The sequence below is a fragment of the Acanthopagrus latus genome, chromosome 4 (assembly GCF_904848185.1).
Source record: "Acanthopagrus latus isolate v.2019 chromosome 4, fAcaLat1.1, whole genome shotgun sequence".
Lineage (NCBI taxonomy): Eukaryota > Metazoa > Chordata > Actinopteri > Spariformes > Sparidae > Acanthopagrus > Acanthopagrus latus.
The window spans coordinates 15,478,917-15,496,827 of record NC_051042.1 but is presented as its reverse complement, the minus strand read 5'-3'; the positions used below and the strand labels follow the sequence as shown (position 1 = coordinate 15,496,827).

At 42.0% G+C, this 17,911-nt stretch overlaps 1 protein-coding gene across 11 annotated transcripts in view; it reads right to left on the bottom strand.

The window, feature by feature from the left end:
* The window catches only part of baz2ba (bromodomain adjacent to zinc finger domain, 2Ba), a 70,394-nt gene that overhangs the window by 17,258 nt on the left and 35,225 nt on the right, over positions 1 to 17,911 (bottom strand). For 5 of the 11 annotated variants that reach the window (XM_037094880.1, XM_037094876.1, XM_037094886.1 and 2 more), the window contains exons 3-15: positions 15,815 to 16,000; positions 11,216 to 11,407; positions 10,966 to 11,127; positions 10,157 to 10,353; positions 9,770 to 9,970; positions 8,305 to 8,910; positions 5,566 to 6,331; positions 4,872 to 5,141; positions 3,599 to 3,659; positions 3,328 to 3,436; positions 2,462 to 2,563; positions 1,672 to 1,894; positions 566 to 658 (exon numbers count right to left, since the gene is read on the bottom strand). In XM_037094880.1, coding sequence (XP_036950775.1) covers positions 566 to 658; positions 1,672 to 1,894; positions 2,462 to 2,563; positions 3,328 to 3,436; positions 3,599 to 3,659; positions 4,872 to 5,141; positions 5,566 to 6,331; positions 8,305 to 8,910; positions 9,770 to 9,970; positions 10,157 to 10,353; positions 10,966 to 11,127; positions 11,216 to 11,407; positions 15,815 to 15,998 — 3,166 coding nt within the window. In that variant the 5' untranslated portion in view covers positions 15,999 to 16,000. Of the gene's footprint in view, positions 1 to 565; positions 659 to 1,671; positions 1,895 to 2,461; positions 2,564 to 3,327; positions 3,437 to 3,598; positions 3,660 to 4,871; positions 5,142 to 5,565; positions 6,332 to 8,304; positions 8,911 to 9,769; positions 9,971 to 10,156; positions 10,354 to 10,965; positions 11,128 to 11,215; positions 11,408 to 15,814; positions 16,001 to 17,911 lie in introns of those variants that run through there. The other 6 variants (XM_037094884.1, XM_037094879.1, XM_037094881.1 and 3 more) reach the window with 2 other exon arrangements.

The window sequence follows — 17,911 nt, the reverse complement described above, 5'->3', positions numbered from 1 at the left end:
TCGGTGTTCTCCAAAGGCTAGTTTGAAATAATAAAATATTTACATTTTAAAAGCTGGAATCAGATCATCATCTTTTTCTCACGAAGAAAATATTCAAAAACAACAACAGATTATTATTTAAAAGTTAACAACCAATCAATGAATTGCCGCAGCTCTAGAGAATAACATTTCTGGTTCGAGTTGTGAGTTTAGGTAAGAGTTAAGCACACAGTCCTATGAATGTTTGTTGATTTGATTGTTTATCTTCGATGCCGTGTATAGGAATATAACAAATGCATAAGCATAATGTTTGAAACCAGCAGCGGCACGGCAGCAATAAAGATTAGAGCAGAAAGAAGATTAAAGCTTGTGCTGTAAAGTGATGAAAATAAATATGCACATATATACAAACAAAGGCGATATAAGCAGTGTGAGTGTCTCCAGAGGCCCTGCTGCTGTTCTTCATACATCACCCGTATACATCAAAGTGCTTTGAAGTGACCAACTGACCAAGGAAAAAAAAAAAATGCTTGCAAACTTGCCACCCTGTGCTCTTAACAACAAACAGAGAAAGACTTGCGTTTACCTTGCTGTTTCCGAGCTTCTTTGGCTGCGCGCGCCAGCGCCTGCTTTTCCAGTTTTCTCATCAGTTTCATCTGGGCGGCCTGTCGGGCGATTTCTGCACAGATAACGGGACATTTCAGGACAATATATCAATGTTGTTATATCCTGATTAAGCACATTTGACTGAGATAATTCTTCTGGGGCTTGTAAAAGAAAAAAAACTGCCATTTTTTGGTTATTAAATAATTTGTCCTAATTCTTGAATACTAAACAAAGCACTATAACTCCATTCACAACAATTTTGCCTTGCCGAAAGATTCTGTTGTCTAAAAGATATATTGTTACCTATTATATTAGATTATCTATAATTAAAAAAGTATAGATATGTTAAGAGGTTCAAAAGAATGTTCTTATTTAAAATGTCAAATTTGTCATTACATAACTATGCCTTTGCAATGTAGGCTGGCCTGCCTTCTTTTTAAATGTATTGACCTGTTTTTATTAATACGTTTTAATGTTTTCGCTTATGAGACTTAATCAATGTAAACCAATTATGAGCAGATGAGACTGAGAGAGGGTATTATAATCTAAATGCTGTCTTTTTATTTAGTTTCTGTTTTTATTTTCTGCTTCATTGTCTAATGCTTTTGCCTTTAAGACAAGCTGTGTCGATATGTCAACCTACTATGAACAGATGAGACTGAGGCAAGATGTTCATTTGTTTTCTCCAATATTCCCCCTTTTGTTTGTTCTGTTTGTTTTTTCCCTTGAAAATATGAATGAATTTTGATATGAATGAATTTTGATATGTGTTACTTCTGGATCCTATATCTTTAGCCTCATGTCAAGTAATAAAAAATAATTCAGAAAAAAATATTTCTGCAAGGGTATAACTGATTATAATTACTGGCTATTTTAAAAGCAAATCATCTCAACAAGTATCTCTGTTACTGGAGAGATGATCTTACAGACAAGCATGAATCAGAAAAGACACCGCTCTCGAGTTACTAAAAACATATTTAAAACAGCAACTCCTTCCTTGGCCTCTGCTATCTGAATAAATGCTGGCTGATTAATGGTACACACACTTATGACAAACACATTTCAGGGCTCATTTCCTCTGCTAACCTTGAGCCTCTAGTTTGCGCAGAAGTTTGACCTCACTGGGACTGGGGCCTTCGGGTACAAGCGGATCGCCCACATTGGGCGGCCGCCCCTTCCGCCGTCGGCTAGCTTTGGCACCGTCGCCTGCTGACTGACGGTCTGAATTAGGGGGGCGACCCCTACGACCTTCCATGGCCAAAATACGAGGAATTACCTCCTCTTCCTTCAACAGGCTCCACTGTAAACCCTAGAGAGGGAGGGACGTAACGATGGAGAGATTGGAAGGGGAAGCGAGAGATGAAACAGTGAACAACATGTTGACAGTTCATGTGGATACAGGACAATTCAATCATTAGCTGGACTGATCTGAGTGTATTCATCAGGAGGTATGATACATTATTATATGTTCTACAATAGCACAGTAAAAAGCTGGCTAAACGATGCATTAAAAAAAGATTTACTGATCTGTCATGTATCATCTAGTTATTTCTGGCCCCTCAGCACCAAGTATGTTCTCTATTCTGCTTCAAATAAGACACACGTCTATTTTCTTTTCTTTTCTTTTTTTAATCTCTGTGTAACACACACATAACATGGCATATATCACTGGTCACCTGTGGAAGTAATGTCAGCTGATTATTACATTTATCCATGCACAGTGAGAGGTCTATGAACTAGGACTAGTGAGGGTTTTGGTTGATTCCTATCCATGCCCTGACAGTGACTGCTGCATGAAGCTTTGCCTGCCGCTAGATGAAAAAGATGAACAGGGATCAGGGAGAAGGAGAGACAGAGAGAGATGAAAGGCAGTCACCTGGGGTCCTTCTCTGGCTTCATAGAAGTCACCAACCCTTATCTTTGCACTGAAGCTAAAATTATCGCGCGTGATGCCACTTATTCCATTTCTGGATAGATACTACAGAAGAGAAAATAATAATGGCGTTGGTTTAGGCAGGGAAAAAAAAATGCGAAATTAGCGACATTGAAAAGCAACTGGGAAGGGACTAGATTGGAGGGAGTTAGGTTACAGTGAGCATCTGTGCAGTGCTGCTAATCATTATAAAAGCCAGGGGACAAAAAAAGAGCAAAAGCTCTCAGGGGAGAAAAACGGTTCTGACCTTGGGGTGCACAATTCAGGCCCTTTCTTATTTATCTGTGGCTTTTTACTGCCTTCTGAATGACTAGTAGTGAGTGAATGAGCACACATTTTTCTCTTTGGGCCACTATACTCAACGACGGATCTGACGATTAGTGTAGTTGAGCTTTTGATGAAGAAAACAAAGATTATGGACTATAAAATATTGTACAAATAGGGGCTGAGGCTGTGCATCCCAACACTAACCATTAATCATTGTATTAGGGGAAGGAGAGGTGAGAAAAGGGACACAAGAAGTGGATCTAAGACAATCATCTCTCACTATTAGGGTCACAGAAAGTGGGGTGGGGGTGGGGGTGGATTGCAGCCGGGACAATAGCAGAGAAAACACACAACAAAACCTGATACACAAGCAGCTGTTTGAGCAATGTGGATGAGCAATTATCAGCAAAGACATCCTTCATTAATCAATCTGAAATAATGATTCCCACTGTAACCCCTATTACAAACTGCTCATCTGTATCTCTCAAAACATTTGCTTCAGTATCATTAACTAAAACTGCAGCACTGTGAGGCTGCAGTACCTTCATCACATCTGGGTACTGCCTCAGTTTCTTGCCACACGGGGCATAGTAGGCCACCTCGCCCTGCGGCTTCCCCGCCATTGATTTGATTCTTGTTTCTCTCCTCCACCTGGGTTTTTTGAGAATGAGGAAAAGAGCAATGTTGTTCAGAAACACAGTGTGTGTCGTGCATTTGTGTCATTGTGAGGATGTGATCATGAAAGTGAACTCAACACTCTCTGAAGTGAACTGCTTCAGGAGAGCTTTCGTTTTCTCAGACTCTTGCACGTACCCCAACTCCAGAGGTATCATCAACTCCTTCTCATCCATCACCCTCTTCCTCTTCCCTAAGCCTGTGAGGAGACAGAGTTCAGCCATCATTTTCACAGCGCAGCCTGTGACTGGCAACCATACATATACAGTAGCAGCAGAGGTAAGGGAAGACACAACAGGTCATTTGGGTAAAAGAAAATGCAACTACATGACTGCAACTGTGAAACTTCCCCAGTTGATTGCATCAAAAAACATATTTTTGAATTACATATTTTCTGGAAATGAATGTCTAAATATTTTTTTAAAGAATATAAAAAATCTGCTTTAATCATGTATATTGTAAAATTCCATCCTTTTTAAGACAAAAGATGGTGAGTAAAGGGGATTTTTATTTTTTCAACAAAATACAGCATGCAGCAATTAAACTTGTCCAGTTGATTACTTAGATTAAGACAATTATTTTTGGTAATACAATTTTTTTTTTTAATAATTTCATGTCTAAAATTGCAAATGAGCAAATCTAATTATGTCCACAGCAGACAATAAAAACAAAACAGCGCAAAATCCCCAAACTGACAAATGCACAAAAAAAGGAAAAAACATCCACACACATTTCTCCTTTAATATAGACACAATTTTGCCATATTTAATTCAGAAAATATACATATATACATATCACATACATAATGCTAAGCCTCTATATATGCGATGAACAGTGTCCATTGAAAAATATAAGCAGAAGAGGAAAAAAAACTTATAATAGAAGAAAAACTGGAGTGTCTGCTTGACACATTCTTGGCAAGCTACACATACGTCCTATTTTGTCTGATCTGAGTAATCTCTCATCGAAAGAAGGTGGAGATTAACCCAGTCACCATGCCAAACAAGTTGTCAGGGCTCTTAGGCGTGTAGCTACAAGACTTCAGATCTCCGGTTAGGTCATCACAACCAACTTCCTTTTTCCCTAGCTCCCTTACAGTGACAATCCCTTCTCACAGTCATCTGAGGATGATGAGCTGTTTTTGCTTTGGTAAACAAAGCTAATGTTTCTGTACAGTATATGCCTTTACGAGGAGATTAAACATCAGAATAGATGGGCAGAATACGTAGTAAAGGTCGAAATTTGCTTGGTTTGCATTTATTCAAAGTCTGTTCTTAAATTTCTAAAGTCATTTCCTTCTGCAGCACATCACAACCCTATTCTAAAAAAAAAATCTAATATGAGATCCTTTAAAAACCATCCTCCATCCCTTATTTTTCATTTTCTGTGAAAGGATTTTGAAACACATTACCTAATGGAGAGGCCAGGCTGTAAGAGGACGAGCCTGGAGAGCTGTGATAGGCCAAGGCACTGGAGCTGGTGACAATGGTGGGACTCTTGATGACCTGTAGGTTGAGAGGGGAGCAGCTGGTGGCGGTGTGATTGGTTGAGGTGTTCAGTAGTTCTTGGCCTTTGGTTAGCCTGCGGGGAGTCATTTCCTTCTTAGATGATCCAGACGGCAGCAGCTTTAACTCCTTCACTTTCTTCCCAGAGATGTCGCTGTCTGAGTTGCTGTCAGACTCTGAAATGGGAGTCCGGGACACAAAGCAAGTAAGGAGCTGATAGTTCAGATTAAATGAGGTATCAATTTAAAGGCAGTTTTAATGAGTCCATAACACAGAACGATAACCTTCAGATATTTTCAGTTATTTTACAGGGAAATATAATGTATTGTTTTTTTTAGTTTTAGTTTTTTTAGTTTCAGCCTCTCAGTTGTTGAGGATTTGCTGCTCTTCTTTATATTTCAAGTGATTTCTAATTATTGACATTTGGTCATTTCAAGATATTTTTCACAATGTGGACCTTTATAGACCGAACGATTTATCAAAAAAGGATTAAAAGTGTAATCAGTTATCAAAATAACTGTTATTTCAGCGGCGACATAAACATTTTATGGTCAGCTCATTATTCAATTGTGAAATGTACTTTTACTAGAAAGTGCAGACCTGATAGACTATCATCTGAGTCCTCCTCATCCTCCTCCTCCTCCTCCTCCTCAAGGTCATCATCCTCATCATCATCATCATCTCCCGAGTCATCAGATTCCTTGTTAGCCGGGAGACCAGCTGTGGGGTTACACGTCCCAGGGATCCCCACTCCAGGAATTCCAACTCCAGGGATACTAACTCCAGGAATCCCAATCCCGGACTCTCCACCACGAAACAAATCTACTAGAGACTGTACCAGGTGGTTCTGAGAGAAGCCCTTCCAGGCAGCTAAAGGGTCTGCTTGCCCCTGTCCTTGTCCCTGTCCCAGCCCTGGTGTCTGTCCTTTACCCTTCGGGGTCTTGTTCTTTCTGGATCCATGGCCTGTGGCATGGGGTGAGGTAGTGGAGGGCTGTGACGGAGCCCCAGCTTGGGCGGGAGCTTGGGTCCTGCTCGCCCCTGTGCTCAGATTGACAGGCATCGACCCAGCGTCGGGGTCGCACTGAGGAGACTTGCCTTGAGAGGCAGAGTCTTTGCGAGGTTTGGTGATGAGGGCCAAAGGTGCGTCCTGAGTGGTGCTTTGGATGACTCCATTGGGGTGGTGGGGTTCAGGGAGCCCCAGCAGGGCACTCGAGAGGAAGAGGTTGGAGTGATTGTTCTGGGGCGGAGGAGGCGGAGCGGGTGGCAATGGCGATGAAGACAGAGACGTCCTCTTGGGAGACTTGTTTGGCCCCTGCTGCTGCTTCTTTAGCTCAGCTGGGAACGTCTGCCCTTGGGACATGAGAGTCTGGGAGTGAAGGAGGAGGAGAGAGGGAGAAAACAAGGAAAGGCAGGGAGTCAGTGGGGAGGGAGGGCGAGGGAATGGCAGAATGGGAGGAACAATGAACGATTTGGAAAAAATTAGAAAAGAAATGGGACAAAGTAGAGTTGCTCTAGCTGTCAGTTTGCATCACTGTTGATTGTTTGAGCAGGTGACAAAACTACAATGCTGAACACTGGTACAGTTAACTGTGTCTAAGCCCCTTTCTGAGAAACAAAAAGAACATAAATGCAATAACCAAAGGCATTGTACTCGGCCAAGTTCACAAAAAGAGACACTGAGTATCTCTCTAAAATTGTAATTACTCGTCTGCACATTTGAAAAGCTCCGTCATCATTATTATCATGCAGCTGAGCATGTTTGCCTCTTTTACACTGATGATAAGTTTGGCTCAATATGTGTTTAAGCAAAGGCAGGTTAGACTTTAACATTGCACTTTCAACTGGATGTGATATGAAGTGAAACAAATCAATTTCACAGACCATGAAATACAGTAGCAGCGCTGAAACCACAGGGGGAATTTAGCTCGTTGTAAACTTCTCTATACTGGTAAAACAGGAAAGGGGAAATGATTTTCACAGAATAAGCTGATCTCAAAAGGTTTAGCTTATTGATTATTGTGCTATCATTCGTATTTCATAGGAGGAAAAGGGATTTGTGGAATAAAAGCAAAGAAAAATGTCAATTTTTATGCTATTTCATCTGAGCCGATTGAAAAACATGAATAATACAATAGCATGTGTGCAGACAGAGTGGTAATGAAAGTAAAAGCATTAACCATGCTATCAACAGGCTAATCTTTGCAGCTGTAAGCAAAGTTGTCAAAACCTAAAACACCATGACAACACAAAGATCGTAGAGCTTAATATGCTTTCTTATAAAACAAAGTTTGAACTTGATACAATATATTTGACCTAGAGCAGCTATCAGGTTAAACTGCCAGCTGAGAGAGTGTGATGGACACTATCTGTTCACCTCAAGAGTGAGATGTCAGAGAGAAAAGAACTGGCTAATCACATTTAATCAAATAAGCTGGTACAGGAGAAAACTTTGGGGAAAAAGCCCATGTAAGCACTAAATAAACTGACACTAACAAAGCACTAAGCACTACAAGGCTGGACGATATCAGTGAGAATTGGTTGCAGAGTTCGTATTTGGAACATCCCTATTATTGATTACACATAACTTATTACCAATGTAATGTGTAAAAATATAGTCATGAACAACAGCACACGATGACAAAATAATCACTTATTTGAAATTCCTTTCTTCTAACCAGGGTTAGCACAGAAACTCAAGACTGTCACACCAAATACATAACAGAAACATGTCTTGGTAATAGCTATTAACACATCTAAATGTCTACGATGTTTTGCTGTTTTTCTTCGTCAAATCCTTGCGCCCAACCAGTTTACTAAAACGACTCCCACCTCCCTAATCAACTACATAAAATGAATATTATTTGTGATGCCCAACTACACTAGTGAGACTTTGCTTAAGGCCATGCTGTAATTTTAAGAGGCCCTTTGGAACATGTTTATCTCTGATTCAAAATCCCAGCCTCTTGTGAATGAGAAAATGAAACAGTCAATGTTGAGGTTTCACTTCTAAATTGATTGTACAGCCTCGCCACTTACAGTTCTGTAGCTGTCTGTGAGCTGCTTGGATCTCATGTTAAATAAATGGTCTAAATGGCCATGAGATTAAACGAGGTGCTGGTTATGGCGTAGTAATGATGAAGAAAAAGAGAGAAACTGCTAACCTAACTGCACACTCAGCTCCAGTGGATAAATTCATTACTGTCAATTTGTTTTGAATAACTTTGTTCACTTAAGCTGACTACGCAGCTAAATTTATCCTGTCTACGTCTCACTGCTTACTGTGTTTATGCAAACTAATCTGTGGCTACGGTAAAAACCGTTGTTATCAGGTCTGCTTACCTGTTTGAGTCTGAACTCATTGATCTGCGCAAGTGAAGCTTCCAGCTGTTTCCTTTTGTTGGCTTTGGCAGAGCCAGGAACAGATTGCCGAGGTGGCTTCAGTGACTTCTTGGAGTTAGGAACAGATGAGGTCAAACCGAAAGGTTTGGGGGAGGTAGACGGCGGGAGAGTCGAACGGGGAGGAGAGGGGACAGAGAGAGGCTTCGGGGAGGAGCAGAGGGAGAGAGGCAGGTGCTGAGGGGAGGTGGAGGGCAGCAGTTTTGGAGGTTTGGGAGAAGCAGTGCTTGAGATTGCCTTTGGAGATGTGGTGAGGGCTATAGGGGAAGAAGACGGTGAAGACTCCCTACGGGGCTGGGCGAGGAGTGCCAGGGGCTTTGAGTTGGCAGCCAGACCAGTGGACTGGATCACACTGAAGTGCTGCTGTGGCCCCTCGGTCCGGGACCTGGAGCTGTGTAGAGCCAGCGGTGAGTTTTGGGACAAGGCAGGAGGGGAGACAGAGCAGGGTAAGGGCATGAGGGTTGGGGGGTTGGAGGAGACCTTCTTGTCCTGGGGCTCCCCAGAGAGAGGTCTTTCAGTCTTTGCAGTTCCAGTGCTTGATGTCAAAACCTGCAGATGAAATTTAGTGAAGAACTGTTACAGTTAAGGACAGAGAATTCATTCCTCATTTTAGTAAATAAAGCCACGGAGATCAAGCTGACTCTAGGAATGAGTAGTAATGAATTACATTTAATATGTATGTAGTTTGCATGTTGTCCCTGTGCTTGCTTGTCTATGAGGTAAATTCTCCAGTCAGACTGTACGACCATGGCACTAGCTTGGAGTTGGTCCCCAGACACTGTATGTTGGCCACCCACTAATCCTTCAGAATGGGTTAATTGCAGAGAACTACATTCACTACTTTGTAACTTGTATGATTTTATGTGAGTAAATCTTATAAATTGTCCAGATGACATTTGGATAGTTTCATTTTCAGGGATCATTTAATTACATTTTCTGACTATGTCTTTAAAATATGTCAATATTAAAATGTTTCACTTATACTGACATTGACAAATAAAGATATGTGCTGTGTGTTACAAGAGCAACGTCCTACACGCACCATTTAATAAAAACATACATGAAAGAAACAGCATCCCACGTATTGCAGAATAAACACAGTACAACTGTAGTACTGTTTTTTTAAGGTAATTTGACTTTACTCTCTGTATGTGATGAATATGCAAAATGCATTTTATTTGCATTTTATATGAGATGTATGAAAGAGAAAAACAAAACATTTGTGGAACTAATTTTTCTGTGTCCATTTTTTAGTAATAGGTGTAAAAGTTTAATATCTTTGATTCAGAAGTAATCCAAAAGTAATCCAAAAGGAGACAGATTAGATACAGCCCATTTCTAAATACAAATACCCTGGCAGCTCTTTTCAGATGACCAAAAACATATTTATTATCTACATCTCTCTTACCTTTGTTTTCTTCTTTGTGTCTGATAATTCACTCTGTTTGTCCTCTTCCTCATCATCCTCATCGTCGTCATCATCGTCTTCATCATCCTCTGCTAGGTCTTCCAGATCGCTGCTGAGGGACCCGTCACTCGAGCTGTCTGAGGATGTGCCTGATTCACTGTTGCTCGCCACACAAGTATCTGCCGGCTTCTTTCGTGGCTTCTGAGTTGAGAAAAAGAAAACTGCATGAATCAGCTTCACTGTATAACGCATAACTTTTTCACATGTCAATTTGAGTCATTTTTGTATTTATAGCCCAGAATGACAAATCCCATTTCGCCTTAAGGGCCTCACAATCTGTACAGATCGATTGAGATAAGTAAATACAAAAATATTCTCTGCACTGACCTTCTCTTTAGTTTTCTGGATCGGCTTTTCCACCAACTCTGCCGGATTGTTCTGAGGGCTGCTACGATGACTGTTGGAACTGTCTGAATTTTTGGTTGGCTTGGTCGATGTCTGAACAGGAGCCGGACTCACAGAAAAGCTCCCCGATTGTGTGGTGGGAGGACAGACACCGCTGCCATTCACTGCCCCGTTCACCCCTAGAAAACACAAAACAGATGTACTGTATCACTAATCAGCTCCATCTTTGCAGAGAACTTTGCTACGCAGGATAATGAAATATCTGGAACGAACTGGAGAATAAAAATATTGATTTATACATGTATCTCATCAAACATGCTGCCTGCGCGAGGCACAAGCCCAACATGAGTGGTTTACATAATAAAAGATAAATTAAAAGATACTGTGAAATTAAAAGAGTGCAAGAAACAGAGATTATGACAGGGAACATGGGAGAAAAAAGGAAGGAGAGGGAAGTTGACAGAATCACTAAGTGAGGGCTGAAAGTCATTAAATGTGTCTTGAAAAGAAGAAATCTCATCACGGGAAAAAGTGGATTTCGGTTGTGGAAGAGGGAGGGTAGACGGGAGAGAGGGAAATAGAGGTTAGGTTATTTATTTGCAGTGCATGGTGCCTTGAAGCAAAGCAATTAATACTCATGTGTACACCTACATAACACATACGACAGGGCAAAGTTGACGACTATATGGATATGATTAAATTTCATTTAAAACAGATTGAAATCACCTGCTATTAGTCTATTATAATAAGCATTTTTATTGATTAATGAGTCATCCCAGTGGGCACTGTACCTTTAGGTGGGGTGTGGCTATTCTTGCCAGGCATCCTGATCTGAACAGAACTGGCGCTGTGGTTGGGCTGAATGTGAGGGGTGAAGAATGGAGGGAAGCCAATGAAAGAAGGGAGAAAGGCAGCAGCTCCCCGTCCATGGGCTTCAGCAGCCCGCCACCACTCTGTTAGTGAGGAGAGGAGAGAAGAGGATTAAAGATTCTTTCCTCATTAGCCAAAGTGCTGCCCAAAACTCAAAAGTCCCAGTCTTACCAGAGAGGGCTCCTAGCTGGGGGTGGGCAGCCAGAGCAGCTGACATGCCCAGTGAACCCAGGCCTCCGAACTCAGGCCTGCCTGCTCCAGCAGTGTAAATGGCTCCGAAGGCTGGGTGGTTGACCAGAGGGAAGGCACTTGACAATGTGGAGCCAATGAAGGGCTGCTCTCCTGCTGCTCCAAACAGACGGCCTGAGATAAATCCAAACCCAGGAGGACATGTTGAAATGTGTCAGATACAATCCATAACAAATACTTGTGTGTAACGAAACACTGGCCACTCATACAGAGCAACAAGTGGAGATATGTTCTCCACTTTTGACTGATTACATTTTAATAAAACATCTGTTCTTTCAAAGGATAAATTATGCTGTTTGTAAGAATTTTCACCCTTTCAGCTGAAAATTTTACACCTGCTTCAGTGATAATCAACTTACGGCCGACCAGCCAAATCTGGCTAAGGTGTCGGGTCGCCCACCAACCATTTTCTAATTCACAATGAAAATGAATTCATTCACACCGCTGGGCTTTGTTTGTTTGTTTGTTTATACCAATTAGTAAAAGTTCAACATTATCCATTGGCTGACAGATTTTGGATGATGGGTAAAATAGGGCTGTTAACAGAGAATGTTGATTTTTGCGTGATGCCTTTCAGGCTGTGCAAAATAAATGCAGTAGGATGAGACAGTGAGCTGTGTAGGGAAGTCAACTACTAACTGGAAACAAGGAAAAGTTACACCGAGATGAGGACAAGTGTGTATGTAACACTGCCATGAGTTATCTGTCATGCATGCCCAGTTTGAATCCGTATAACAAGTTAATTTGGTTAATAATTTAAGTTAACATGCCGGTTAATTAATTACATTGAAAATAAAGAATTCAAAGAAAGATGAGCTAAAGGCCTTTAAATCTTTGTTAAATTTGTCTGATCATTTTCTTAATGCTCTTTTAGAAACTGGCCCCGAGTCTCTTGTTGTTTTGCAAAAATGGCTCAGGGCGAAAGTTGAGTGTCCCTGACCTACTTCTTTAACAGTAAGTAAGAGGCTGATTCAAATGAGACAGTCTGACTTGTAAAAAATGCACATTTTGTTGTTGACAGTTGGTAGTATTTAAAGGTATTTTTGTTGTTTCAAACTACTGTTTCAGTTTCACATACTGACTTAAGTCCTATATCACAGGAATAAAAGAATATTTCAATACAGGGGTTGAATTTCAGTTCGAACTTTAGTGTCTAAAAATACTCAGCTCTAACTTGATTTTATTTTCTGTACATGTTTAATAAATCTTTTCATCCATAAAGTGCACATAAAGTGACATCAGTGTACAACCGGCGTGACAGTTGTTTAATGCACCTTCACCACAACTCATTGCCCTACAGTTAGTTTTGTATATGTTTATTTGTGTAGACCGAGAACATTGTTCTTAAATTATCCCACTGAGCTCTTTTCATTTAAGGACCGACAGTGTGTGAAAACTAGACTTAAACAGCTTTGAAGGTGTCGCTTCTTATCCACCTGACTATAGAAGAAATAAATACAGAACGACCGACTTCTATTCGTGTGAGAATTAACTTCAGATTTAGCTTTCACAGAGTGAACATTGCACCTAATTTTAAGAGGCAGCTGTACTGTTTCTGAGCATGACAGACTGACTATTGCTTCAGCATGACGCTTATGTCTATATAGTGGAACATTTACATTCAAATTACAGCCTTTTGCTATAATCCAATTTGAGCAGAGGGTACAACTATTTGTGTATTGATAGTTCTTCAGTTTAGAGTTCTGTGACAAAGACTGGATGTTGTTGCTGAGAAAAAGAAGTGTGTGTATAAGGCGTGAAAAGCTAACCTCCTTCTCTCCTTTTGGCATTCAATTTCAGCACAGAAGAATACTTCATCAACATCATCATCGTCTAGCGTTTTCCTGAGCACAATCATTTCTGGCAGGGTCGACTGCCACGTATTACCTCCTCCCAGAGTCAGATGCAATTTGGTGTGAGCATATTTCATGCAAATTCAATTTCTATTCCAGAAAAAGGGAGAGCAAGCTTGCTTGATGCCTCCGCATAAGCCAGGTAATGCACATGCAAAAAAAAAGAAAAAGTGATGACTGAAGAAAAGGAAAGTGTTGTACACAGTGCGGATGAAAATGTCACACGACTATACACTTGCACACACCACAGAAATGTAAAACAGAGTGACACTGGAGCACTGTGTTTTCTGAACTAATGCAGTCTGGGATCTAATTATCCAGAGGGAGACACAGTAGGGCCAGTTATGTGTACTCTATACCAAAACACAGAGGTAGACTGTAAATGAACATGATGCTACAGATACATCTCAGAGTGTATTTTTAAAGTGAGAATCAAACCGTTTGTGGTTATGTGGCGAGAAACAAAGCCGAGTCTGCATGCCAGCAGTGTGAGAGTATAGTCCTTTGTGTTGCCTTCAAGGCCCCTCTCTACCACCAGACAGCAAAATCTGCCTTTTGAATGTCATTAGAATATGCTGAATATGTAGAGGCCGCCTTGCCAGCGTCAGCTAGTGGATACGAAGATAAACGACTGCATTGCAACCCCCAGAAAGGCCAGCCACAGCATTCACTTATGCCTGGGGTGCCCACCTCTCTCTCTCCCCCCCCCCCCCCCCCACACACACACACACACACACCCTTTCCTTTCTAGGCATCTGCAAATGCCTTTTCAATATTAATGCAGGCTTCCAGAAGGCGAATAATTAAATCTAAAAATTTGAAGCGAGACAGAAGCACAGGAAAGACATACCTAGGATTACCTACTCTCTCTTCCTCACTCGGTGTCTCTGTCTCTCTCTCTCTCGCTCCCTCGCCCTCTTTCTCATTCTGTTTCAATCCTTCCTCCACTCTGACAAACTGCACCGCCTGCTTTTTTCATGTTTGGATGCTGCCGAAGGGGGATTAATTTGTTGTTTGTTGCAGTCAATCAAATTTCCACAGACAGATTTAAGTTAATTGCATCCGTGAGTTGATCCCCGAAGAAGAGAGTGCTACAAGCGCCGATCAGCTTTTATTCTCCGAGTGATATCCTCATCAATGACACACGCGTGCATGCGCGCATGCACACACACACACACACACACACAGAATCCGTGCTCATTTTTCAGTTTGTCAGATTTTCTTAAGTGTTATTGGCACATTGGCAAAGGACCTTGAATCAATGCCTGCACAGTCTGTGATGACACTATATCTCTGCAATACATAATTACTGATGTTACCTGCTTACAAAACATACTTGACATATTCTCGTTGTTCTGATTGGGAATGTCTTTTCTTTTAATTATGATTCTTGGCCGTGGGAAAGCGACACCGAAGACTTGAACTCTTCTGGCTTTTTTGTGCGTATGTATACTTGTTTGACATACAACCCATACAATGTACAAGACATTGCATGAAATGAATAAGAATTGGCTCGCTTGATTCCCACGAAGCGCGGCAGAAGTTCAGCGCTAACAGCCTGCCTCTCAGCATTTCATTTGACGTTCAGTCCAAAATCGCTTATCTAGAAAATCTGAGCACACGTAATGGCACAGAGGGATAAGAGGGATGTATAATGCATAAGGAGGAGATGCTCCTAATGGCTTCTTCTTTGGGGCAACACCGAGGAGATGGAGGACAAAACAAGGGGCTTTATTTTGCTCTCTTCCTCTTCTCGTAACAGAAAAAAGAAAAAGCTGGATACGTTATTCCCTCCTCTGTGCAAACTTGGTTTATGTGTGTGCTTATTTGTGTATGTGTGTATGTTGGTGTGCGTGTGTGTAGTTGGCCTATGAAAAAACGGCAAGACATTAAGAAATGAGGAGAAAGAGTATGAGCAAATGATTCACTCACTCTCACAAGGGATATTTGAGAAACACACATAGATGCAAACACACACACACACACACACACACACACACACACATACACACACACTAACACCAAATATACACACACTTCTCTTTGCCTAATGGCTTTGACCAATACATAGAAAGGAGTCTGGATGCCGGACAGGGCTGACTAGACACTGAGTGGCTGACAAATGTTAAATCATGCAGGCAGAGTCTCTCTCTCTCGCTCTCTCTCTTTCTCTCTCTCTCTCTCTCTCTCTCACACACACACACACACACACACACACACACACACACACACACACACACACACACAAGCATGCACAGTGTCGTGCTGAGCCTGACTCTGAGGCAGCTGGAGCCAGAGAGCTGAAGGTTGTCAGGAGACATGGCGAAGCATGTGTGTGTTTCTCACACAAAAGAGCCCCCTAATTGTTTGGGATTCATTAATGCAGCAGCTTTTCAATTGCAACCCAAGCTGTCAGGAAAAAAAAAATCTTTGTAGCTGGGAGAGAGGTGTATTCACACAGGCTGCAAAATAACTGTATAATTAATACCGGAGGAAACTCATTCTTCATGGTAAAGAAATGAGGAGGAGTGTGAATGCTATCAAGACATGAAGGTGACCATATTTGACATGTTTTTATGGTTACATAGAGACTGTTTGCAGTGTGTTCTGGTATTTTTCTGGTCTGGAGACAGAAGATTGACAGAAGGAGAAAAAAAGTGTTTCTTACCAGAGGTGCTGAGGGTGGATCCCAGTGCTGAGGGGCTCGGGGCCAGGCTGCTCTTGGAGTGGGGAGCAGGGGATGACGAAGAGGAAGAAGAGGAGGAGGAGGAGGAGGAAGAGGCCGCAGGGGAGGAGGTGCGAGCAGCAGACAGGGTGGGCGCAGGGGAGGCCAGCCGCTCTCCAGACTCCATATCTGTCAAACACAATCCAATCAGCAGGGTTACAATAGCAAAGCACACACGCCCGTACACTTGCAAACACACGCACTTAGACACACACACACACCAATGCGTACTGTCGCACCTACACAGCACACACACATCTCCTGACACTTTTCCTTTCACATCTCACTTCCCCTGAACAATATTTCTATTTAGCCATGCTCACTGGTTCCCAGCCTCCATTGATTCTATATGGGGTCGGGAGGAGGATGGCATCTTCTCTGATAGAAGACAACAAAGCTAGTATTAAACATACCAATGCTTAGACGGGATAGTCACTTTTTTACCGGAGTCCTTCTCAGTAAAGTGTTGAAGTGGGATGTTAGGACTGACAGAGGTTAGCAAAAGAAGTCAGACACCAAATGGACAAATAACACATTTTTCACTTTTCTGTCATTCTCCCTCCCTCAGACAAACACGGGGGTGTGCATGTACAAACAAACACACACACACAAATACACACGCACACCTGTGTTTGACAACTAAGATCCTTTTACACGCCCTTGATAAAAAAGACTGTCATTTAAATTTAAGAGCTCTTTGAGGCCTTTAAAGACAACATTGCTCCCGGAGTCCTAACAGTCAGAAGTAGAACTAAATGGAGAGGCTTTTAGATGATGGGTGCATTAACCAACACTGTAGCTCTCCATTATCAGTCTCACACAGTCATCATGCCAGCCATTATCAACCAACCAACAACATAAACCCTCACAAGAAACATTTGGTCATTTGGCAGCCGAATATTTCACTTGCATTTTTCAACTTTAAACCCATTTTGCTTACAAATGAGGACACAATGTGCCTGTGCCCACACTGCTGCTAACTTGTGCAGCTAAATAAATACAAAACAGTCTCGAAACACATGAATTTGTACACACACGCGTGAACGCACACTTCGCACAATTCAACCCCCACTGCACACACACATACACAAAATCACCTCCCCTGTCTATCACATCAACCTGACTCTTTTTCTCTCTTCTCCTTTTCCATATCCCTCTGCCTGACACTAATCCTGGACTGAAAATCCCCTTCAAAAGCACAGTTTGCAGATTGTGTTTTACAGGCAGGCTTTGTTATTGTGTCATTACACATAAACAGTCTCTGCCTCCATCTCTCTTTCCTTCCCTCTCTCCTGCCACCCCTCCGCCACCCTCCCTCCCTCTCTCCTCTGCAGTGGGAGCAGAGCCACTGATTAAATCTCTGAGACAAAAGCTGCTATCCTCTGAATATCAAGTATCAGCCTTTCGCCAGGAGCAACACTGACAAGAGAGAGGGAGAGTGGGAGAGGGGGAGAGGGAGAGAGGGAGAGCGAGAGGCGAGGATGACAAGAAAACCTGCTGCAGTCCACGGGGAGGAGGCTGGTGTGCCATCGGACTTGGGCAGCCATGACTGCCATTGCTGCAGTGAAAAGACGGTGGTTGTGTAATTATGAGCAAGGTCAAAGGTCCTTCGAGCGGCCTCTCATGCGAGGTGACAAGATGTGGGTTAAAGAGCCAAATTATCAACCCGAATAACAAATAAATGAACATTATATGTCAGCTAAACATTTTCTGGCTGAGTGAAGATGAGGAGTTTCATTGCAATCTTAAAGAAAAACTGTTGCCTCTCTGCCACTTTTTGTTGCATGAATGGCTGTCACACTTGGTGCTCCTTTCACATCGCCTGTCACCCTTTAAATGTCAGGTTAGGGTGAAAAACAAACACGAATAAAGTCTTTCACAAGAGTTGTTTTTCCGTGGTTACTCCTGACAAAAAATGCAAGTATCATTAGACGTGTGATGAAAATGGAGAGGAGCTGTGGCCCTTCATAATTATCATAATGCACGTGAAAACAAAAGGCTCGTGTCTCCGAGGACGAGCAAGCTTATGTGGTGTCAGCT